This window comes from Cornus florida, unplaced genomic scaffold (genome assembly GCF_030987335.1).
Source record: "Cornus florida cultivar Cherokee Brave unplaced genomic scaffold, ASM3098733v1 CherokeeBrave_3.0.0_Hap2_Chr01, whole genome shotgun sequence".
Taxonomy (NCBI): domain Eukaryota; kingdom Viridiplantae; phylum Streptophyta; class Magnoliopsida; order Cornales; family Cornaceae; genus Cornus; species Cornus florida.
Genome location: NW_026775571.1, coordinates 112,451,567 through 112,461,033, shown reverse-complemented (window position 1 = coordinate 112,461,033; position 9,467 = coordinate 112,451,567). Strand labels below are relative to the sequence as shown.

Sequence of the window (9,467 nt, the reverse complement as noted above, 5' to 3'; positions counted from 1 at the left end):
ATGAGAAGGCACATACACTACAGTAAATTTACAAGTCCAGTTCACCAGTTAGTAAACATTCATACTCTGTAACTAAGTCAAAAACACCAAATCTACGTTTCTTTGTACATTATTCAAGTAAAATATTTACATATTCACACATACAACTTAACACATGGTCATAATATACAAGGAAAGGGATTGAGCCACAAAACGCAAGGCATACTACATAAATCTAACCTGCACATGAGGAAGAATATTTTACAACCACCAAAATTTTGATTTACCAGGAAATGCTTAGGGGATTTCGAGCACAATAGATGATTCCATGTGGAACAACTTACAGATAACATCAAAATAAAAGTTTTGGAGACGAAGTCACGTCATTCAGCTTGCATCCACCTGTCTTGATTCCCTTGTTTTAAGTTTAAGTTTAAGTTCTACGATAAAGTAACATTTTTTATCCTCTCTGACATAGCGGATGTGACCATTCATCCTACTGAGAAGTTTTAGGGACAGACTTAGTCCAAGCCCTTCCTTTGTTGACCACTGATTTTCACCTTCAAACATATCTCTGATGAGAGCAGAAGGAAGACCCTGGCCTGGGTGAGCAATTCTACAATAATGAAAAGGAGGAGGAAAATATTAATCAAAAGAGCTATCGGTCGAAGTGCTTTTGTTCTACATTGTTCATAACAAGATTAAAGACAAAACTTGTAATGAGAAATGTCAACAGCCCATGAAGAGATCTGTGAAGGTTTTGGTGTTTAGGAAGAGAAGGGTGCAAGTTTAGGGTTCTTAAAATTATAAATATTTCCTGCTTATTGCTAGTTTGGAGCTGGAGCAATTAGAAACAGTTTAAGCAACAGTTTGGGTTTCGGGTGGGTGGTGGGAGCTAGGAAGCCAAGTGAAAAACAAGGCAAATACTGTCCAGCTTCAAGTGTCATTGTCCAGCTTCAAGTGCCATTAAATGTGTAAAGGGCAGTGCAGCTAGACAAATGATTTTGCAGGCTTCAGAGGGAGTTTTGGTAGATGCATGGGGTGCTTCAGGGAAGCTTCACTTAGTAAAGTGAATTTGTGAAACACTGCACAGAGCTAAAGAAGCATGAGCTCATACTTCCTAAGATACATCATCATGAATCAAGTTTCATTGGCCATAAAAATAGGAAATGCAACTACTTGAGAAAAGAGGGAGGGAGAGCATCAGAGCAGTCATTGTAAAGATTCTGAAGTCCAGAGCGTCTCATAGTGCATATAAAATGTATATATTTTTTTCTTAAGTTATATAAAATGTATATTCATGTGTACGTGTATAACAAATTATGCACTGATATGAACAATTATGCTTACATGTGCAATATTTATATTATTTCAACATGCAGGTGTACAATACGGGTTAAAATGCAACAAACACTTTTAATTCCAAAATGATACTCCCTCCGTCCCATAAGAAGTGTTACTTTTAGGGAACTGTGACTCCCACAAATTGAACTGTCACGGTTCCCCAAAAGCGACACTTTTTTTGGGATGGAGGTAGTATTTGTCAAACTCATTGTCCAAGCAATGCAAATGCTCATATGGAACTGCAGAGGAATTAAATTTCCATGGTTTTCATTTTAGTGTAAGTATAAATATATAAATATTTTTTCCCATATTGCCAAACCCTTGATGGGTCCAAGTCCGGGTCCTAATTTTTTCAAGATTTGTTCGAACTTAATTTTGATTGACAATATTTTTGTTTATTACCTTTACAATTATTCATGATGAGTTTTTATATTAAGCAAGACTTTCATACAAATTAAAGAGACAAACTATATATATTTAAGTAACACAATTATGCAAAACAAAACAAATTCAAATGTATGCTTGTATTCTAGTTTATCCCCCATTCGCTGTTATGGTGAATACTATTAGGTATTTTTCAATAAGTTAAATTAGTTAGTACTCAACAAACCTAGATGTCCTCGATTGCAATAATTTAAAAGATTTGTATCAGGAACTTTAACTATTTTTCAGTTTGGTTCTCCAAATAAAAAAATTAATTGATATTTAGATTAAACCAAATAAATGAGAGAATTGTGCTCTTTACAATATGGGACTTTACATTCTATAAAGGGGGTATATTCATGATTTTCATGTATCATACATAATAAAACAGAAGTAGATAAGGTTATTTTATTTAGGTTTTCTTGTACGCTTCTCAGAGATTTGCGTTTTCCATTAAAGAAAAAATAGCTGGAAAAGAGCCCTGTAGCATAAGGAAAGGAGAGGATCAAAGATGGAGATATGGAGTGTCCAATTATCAGAGAGAGAGCAAATGCAATTTTTTTTTCTGCGTTGTCATGTATGCCTCTCTTGTCCGTGTCCTAAGTTAGTTGAACTTTCTTGTTCCTTTTTCTTGTTTTGGTCTTTCATAATTTATGCATTTTGAAGTTGCAACTTGTCACTGTATAAAGGAATAGATGGCTCTTGAATCCTGATTAGACAATTTTCTGCCCACCAAATTAAATGAGTATAAATCCATACTATATCAGCCAGCTTATTGACGTGTGGATTATGTGCATTCATGAACAGTTGGGGCACGAGAAAACAGAAGAGCTACCAGAGGCTGCCTCTCCCAGAAATAGTACCTCTCTCAGCTAGAAAATTAGCCTTAGCATTTGCTAAATATATATAAGGGTGATGGTGGTGGCTGTGGAAGGAGGAGGTGGCCATGGTTAAGGGTGGTGGTGGTAGGTAGACAGGAGAGAGAGAATGAATAGAAGGAAGAAGAGAGATGATAAGGGAATTAAAATGAATTATATAAGATGGGCAAAAGTTTCATTTTACATATATAGATATTTAATTTTTAAATTACTATAATATTGCGGGTATAGTAGACATTTCACACATAAATTTAATGTCCATAAGTTTCACCCGTGTATAATTAGGCTAGGCCAAACCTTAGGGAAGGTCAGTGTATTTTCCTCTTTTCCATTTTTTTTTTTTTTTTTGAAGATGTAGGATCTTCATTGGACATGCATCGATTCTGACTAGATGTTTGAAAGACTTGTCCCTATTTGAAATGCATAATTTTTTATTCTGGGAATATAGCATAAGAGGAAAGATATATCACTTACGTTAACAAAATAGCTATACCATGATCAATAAATTCAGAGATTTATTTATTTTATTTTGGTAGGTTTAAATGTTTATTTCATGAACAGGATATTCAGAAGATGAACATCTTAATAACCAAGGTACCTGAACTGCAAATGAACAAACTCATTCCCATCATGTATCAGCTTCGAAGCAGGTGACACCTTGATTTCTACCCAGCCATCCGGAGGTGTATGATGCACTATATTAAGCAAGAAATCGGACATGAGCAATTGAAGTCTCATCTGGTCACCAAGCAGAGATAGTTTTTTAATTTCTTCAGGGATCTCAAGAAATAGTTGTAGATTTCTTTCTTTCAACAATATCATTACTTGACTAACAATGGCATCTATAACATTTCCAAGCAAAAATTCCTCCATTTTCAGATCCACCTTCCTGCTAGAACCAAAAATAGAGTAATACATGCTCAGATGTATTGCAAAATAGCTTCAATGGTGCAATATAGGATAAAATATATCGTGATCTAGTAGTGTTATTATGATATTAATGATTTGAAAATGGGAGCAAGAGAAATTAATCTGAGACAATGTATTACCAAATCATGATCAGGTGGAGAAATGGAATATTGTTAATGCAAAAGGCACTGGAGGACAATCATGAAATATACCCAACATGAAGCAACAACTAATACTTAGGGCTTCACTAATTTAAAATCGCAGCAATTACTATTAAAACCTTTTCTCTTGATGACTATGTAAGTCGAGTGAAATGAAAAGGATTATTATGCACAAAAAACCAACGCATCAGGTAATCCGAAAAGCCAGTCATTTTCTAAAGATAAAAAAATTAAATTAACTCTTACACGGTTAGAGCAGGCATATAGTTGTCTGGTTTCCAAAAACACATGAACATTCCTTTGAAATGAATTAGAAATCAATACAAAGGGAAGATGACAAATATGAAAATTGAAAATTGATGGATAATGCCTCAAAAACTAATCCAACATTCCAACAAAAATGGGAAATTTGTCCAATTTAATGCAGACAAAAAAATTAATTCGTGCACACTGATGTGGGAAGTTTCAGTTTGCCCTATTTAATGCAGACAAATTCATATGATGTAATAGAAAATCGCATAGAACTCAGGAAAAAGCGATGTTAAACAGAAAGTAGACCTAAAGGAAAAAAACTTACCCATCCTCTATCCTTCCTAGATCCAAATCCTCGAGCATTGAAATTATCTGTCTTTCACACGCATCACTAGTCTCAAGAAATTGCTTCTGTTGTTCTGAAATAGGTGTACTTTCCAGGAGTTTGTGAATGAACCGAATACCATTCAGTGGATTTTTCATCTCTTGTCGAATATAAGCCAACTCTTTATGTTTTAAAATGAACTCTCTGTCCTCTTGTCTATTTCCAAAGGCATCCTGCAAGTCAGGCACCACAGGCTTCAAGAAGCAGAAACACCCAATTACGTTCCCACTTTCATCAGTTCTCTTATTTTCCATTAGCATTACCTCCACTAATTTTCCATTCCTATCAAAAAACCCAAATGGGAACTTCTCGGTATCATGACCACTAATCCCTCGATAGAGAAGAATGGTGAATTTAGTGAGTGCCTCTTGACTTTTCAGCCGACAGAAGCCTCCAAAAATTTCCCCAGGAAGCATTTTCCCAACAGTCTCATGTCTCCTCCAACCAGTTAGCTTTTCCATGGCTGCATTCCATTCAGAACAGCAGCCATTCTCGTCTGAAGCAAAAATCGGAGGAATTAGTGGGCAAAGACTTTGTATGATAGCTGTATAATCCCCTTGCAAACGAGTGAATTTATCCATTACAACGTTTTCAGACGTGATGTCTTGACCCACAAAGCACACCCCAATAATGTTGTTCGTGTAGTCCCTACTTGTGCAGGCATTGGCCACAATGTGTACAATGGAGCTCTGCTGCTCTAAGCCAGACTTTCGCATTTTTATTTTAACATTTTTGTCCTCCTGACCTGGATTGAATAAAAGTAAATTAAAAACTACACCGTCAGAGAAAAAATAAAAGGAAAACAGGAGTTTGAGACTCCAAGTTCCCCCAGAGTTCTCTGCATAATTCATTGAATGTGGTTAAAGGATGACCAAAAGAAGAATTATCTATCCACAAAATTTTATCCTTTGAAATACACCAGATCATAGAGTAAATGTGTCGTTTCCCTAAGCCATTCAAATAAATGGTCATTGGCACATCTAATATGTTGCAATATCTCTTGTGCACTTATTCCATGACCATTGGAACAATAAGGTTTCATTACTTCTGAAAACCTTATACATAGTTAAACATGAAAGAGGACACTTGAATTAGATGGTGCTCTAAGTGAGAATCTTGACCACGCTAGGTAATGACAAATGAGAATCTTGATCATTTATGTAGTAGGTGGGTTGGATAAGCTTAGACAACCATGCGAGAAATTGAATACAAAATATTATACGAACATGAAAATAGAGATTAATTTGCTACCGTGATACAATGCGTTCTAAGTCCTAGTTTCCTCAATTTTAATGCAATAAAAGATTTACCTAGCAAAGCTCTGAAAATAAGATTTTCAACAACACCACGTGAGTCCTCATGAATGACTTCATTCACCATGGACTTCCCCATTGCTTCGCTAGCTTGTAATCCCGTCAATTCAGCAATTTTTGAGTTCCATCCATTGATGGAACCAGATGAATCAACCCCAAAAATAGGAGCTGTTGCTGTCTCAATTAATCTGACCATTTCACCTGTAACGGAACAAAGTTCATCCATCCGCTGCACCTCAGGATCATTCTGTTGAGCATCTGTCATTGCCTTTGAACCACTGCCTTCAATCTTTTGAAACGAATCTCTCATTATTAGCTGCAAAGAGTGAATAGCATTAATTTCCGAAACCTCCCAAGGCAAACTTCTGCTTTTAGCCACCTCAAGAAAAGCTTGGAATGAAGATCTTGGGTGTATTCTTGCTCCGTCATCTTTATCCTCTGGATGATGCTTTGCTCCTCCCCATTTAACTTCCTTTGCCGTGTGAGACCTGAACCAAAATAAGAAATCTTTTGCAGTAATTCGTGCCATAGCCATGCCACAAACAGCATCACCCAGTAAAGCTGCACCAGGGTAACCTGCACTGGCCAGACTGTCACTGCTTAGTCCTGTGGAGTTCCCATGATGATTCAACAGCCACTCTGCAATATCTTTTATCTGTGACTCGGTTGGGGTTACACCTAGTAGCCAACATTTCTCACTATAGTACAATGCAGCCCCATCACATTTCACAAGATCCATGATAGTAGGAGATTGAGTCACAACCCCAAGAGGGGCATCCCGGAAAAGCAGGTCGCATAATAAGGTTTGTGTCTGAAGAATCTTTTTCTCTGCCATTTGTGATGCCAGTTGAAGCTCCATGTTGAGCTGCAAACCAAATGCCTGCATGAAAAATTCACAAGCATAGCGAAGCGGGAATGGAACGTAACGTGGAGAAGTGTGGTGGCACACTACCAAACCCCATAGCTCCATTGAGTTGTTGCGATTGATAGCAACTGCCATGACCAATGAGGCAATAGAGCCCATGTTAGACATGTACTGCATATGGCAGCCGTGGGGGGAACGAAGGGTTGAATTGACCAAGACAAGAGGCTGACTTAATTCTTCACCTTGAATGACCCTAACCGGATTGGCATTGCAATCACAGATCATCCTGACGCGATTCTGCTTGAACAAGAAACGAGCCGCTTGGGGGATATCTGTTGCTGGATAATGCAATCCTAGGTAGGCTTCTAAATCAGACCTCCTAATTTCTGACACAACTTCACCATGTTGATCTTCATGAAACTTATAAAGCATAACCCTATCATACCCAGTAAGCTTCTGAACAGCATGCACCACAGTATCACACAGAACACCAATATTTCCCCCAGGTAGTGATTGCATACTAGAAATCGCCTGAACAGCGAGTTTCTGCGACTGAACAGCGCCGGCCAGTGAAAATGCTGGATTTCCCGACAAAGCCGGTTCCAAATCAATCACAATTCCTACATCAATTCGGTGGAGTACAGCATAAAATGGCTTATGGGTACTCCTAGTATGGACCCAAATCGGATTTAACAGCGAAATTTCCTTGGACGAAACAGCTTTGGCCAGTGAATTTCCCGAAGAAGGGGTAAAAAGGGTTTTGGTATTTACTCCTATCAGACTAATCTGGTTCATTGACCCAGACTTATTGTTCAAACCCAGCAAATCAAAGCAATTTTCACTATAACCTATGATTTTGAGACTGGGTTCTTCAATAACAATCAAACAACCAAAGGGTTGGACAAGACCACCCCTCTGAATTTTAGACAGATAAGCAACAATTTCCTCATCTGGGACATTTTCAGGAGCATTTATAATTGACCTAGAGTAGTTAAAGGACTTACCTGACCCATCAGACTCTTCAAATTCAGTCAAAAGCCTAGCATCCGCATTGTACAGAGCTATGGCTTTGTTCTTCTGGTCGCTGTTGTTGGGGTTCATGATTCTTGCAGCTGGAGATAAAAAAGGCGGTAGTGATGTTGATGGGTTTCTCTCTCTACTCTCTCTTTCTTTTTTGGAAGGTAATTTTTCTTTCTTGCTTATGGTTTTCCTCGTAAGCTCGATTCAGTACAATGATATATATATATATATATATAGCTGTGGATGTTTTGTCTCTGTTGCACCGAAGGACGTAATGCCACTATAGACGATGTTTACAGTTCTCCACTCTAATTATTGTGAGACTATCTAGTTTTGATACTGTTTTTTTCTGTTATCTTTCAAATCTGATTGTTAACACAGTACGTAGTGGTAGTACTCTCTTCCAAAATAAATATTTCTTTTGGGGATCCAATCTAATTTATTGAAGACTAATGCATTTTTGGGAGGAAGGAAACTCATGCTTCATAATAAGAATGTTCATTATTTTTGACAACATGATATTTGAAGACGATGCCATACAAATATTAAAAGATGAACTCTGTCATCGAAGAAGGCAACACTTTAATTTAAAACTCATCGCAACACACATCTTACTCTTGCCAAGTTTAGATTGACAATAGTGACACAAATTTGCAGTTGAGAAAATATTTAAATTAAAATTTATGAAACAGCTTTGGTGAAGAAAATGTTTATTTTATGTTACATCATTTTTTTTTAAGATGTTATGAAATTTTATGTAATAGAATATTTATTGAAATGCATTTTTTTTTTTTTTTTTTTGAAAAAAAATGGTTGAATTGTTTGTTATACTATTTTCGAACGCCAATATTTACAAATAATTCAAATTAGTAAATAGTACAATATCCATTATCTGTTGATATATTTATTATAGAGGTTAAAAGAAGGGTATTTTTATTTAAAAAAACAATAATTTTAAAGGAAAAAAAATTAAAAATTAACCTTTTTACGGCAATAGAGTGGTTAAATAGTGCCTTAATGGCTATATTTTCGATGTTGCTCAGACAATGGAAAAAAACTGAAATTATTGCTCTTAGTTTCACCTTTGTTAGGGTTAAAAAAAAAAACTAATTTTTGGCAATTTTCTGAGCCAAACAGGTTCGTTGCAATATTACTCTGGACCTGTTTTTTCTTTACAAAAGAAAATTGATTGCAGGCCCGCACGCTTAAGCCCATGATTGGTAATTTGGTCGCCGAATACGGCGACCCATAAGTTGTGCCAACATTTTGGTGATCCCCATTGGACTGGACTGGGTCACCAAAATGCACCTTGGGATCAATTTCAATTTGGCCCAATCCAGGTTGGCACCCATGATTGGTAATTTGGTCGCCAAATACGGCGACCCATAAGTTGTGCCAACATTTTGGTGATCCCCATTGGACTGGACTGGGTCACCAAAATGCACCTTGGGATCAATTTCAATTTGGCCCAATCCAGGTTGGCTAATTAGTTGCGTGACTTGTGTTATTTCCACGTGGCAAATTGCTAACGTTGGACAAGTGGAGTTAAAAGGGCTCTGATTAGAGAGAGAAGACGTTCGAAAGGAGTCAGAGAGAGAGAGAGAGAGAGAGAGAGAGAGACTTGGTAGCTACACTGTATGTATAATATTTATGTCTGAAATAAATCTGGTAAATCATGTCGATATTATCTCTGTTTTAAAGTATATATATGTGCATCGACTGTATAACTAGTAATTCAGCCATGTGAACTGCCAATTTAGGTTAATTATTTTTCTAGGGTTTAAGTTTGTAGATTGATTTCGATTCTGAAATGATGATTCTTACAAACTGTTTTGAGTTCATGCTATGCAAATAATACTTATTTTATTTATCATAGGGTTGACTTCATCGTGTGCGCTTTCACTTTCTATATTTTGGTGCTTTTTGATCTGTTGCTTT

General features: G+C 36.7%; 1 protein-coding gene across 1 annotated transcript; it reads right to left on the bottom strand.

Moving 5' to 3' along the window:
* Positions 1-73: 73 nt before the first annotated feature.
* Positions 74-7,861, bottom strand: LOC132314408 (phytochrome E-like). Its single transcript, XM_059813280.1, has 4 exons — positions 5,642-7,861; positions 4,272-5,076; positions 3,223-3,513; positions 74-595 (listed from the first exon to the last, which is right to left on the bottom strand). Exons 1-4 carry the CDS (start codon positions 7,608-7,610, stop codon positions 367-369), a joined length of 3,294 nt encoding a protein of 1,097 aa, XP_059669263.1. The 5' UTR covers positions 7,611-7,861; the 3' UTR covers positions 74-366.
* Positions 7,862-9,467: the final 1,606 nt, after the last annotated feature.

Bases quoted from the DNA above. Each gene is read 5' to 3' on its own strand.
- LOC132314408 (XM_059813280.1), bottom strand. From the start codon at position 7,610: ATGAACCCCAACAACAGCGACCAGAAGAACAAAGCCATAGCTCTGTAC. The intron at 5,077-5,641 runs GTAAATCTTTTA...TATTCAATCCAG, and splicing joins TATTTTCAGAGCTTTGCTAG to GTCAGGAGGACAAAAATGTT. The intron at 3,514-4,271 runs GTAAGTTTTTTT...TGGTTCTAGCAG, and splicing joins CTAGGAAGGATAGAGGATGG to GAAGGTGGATCTGAAAATGG.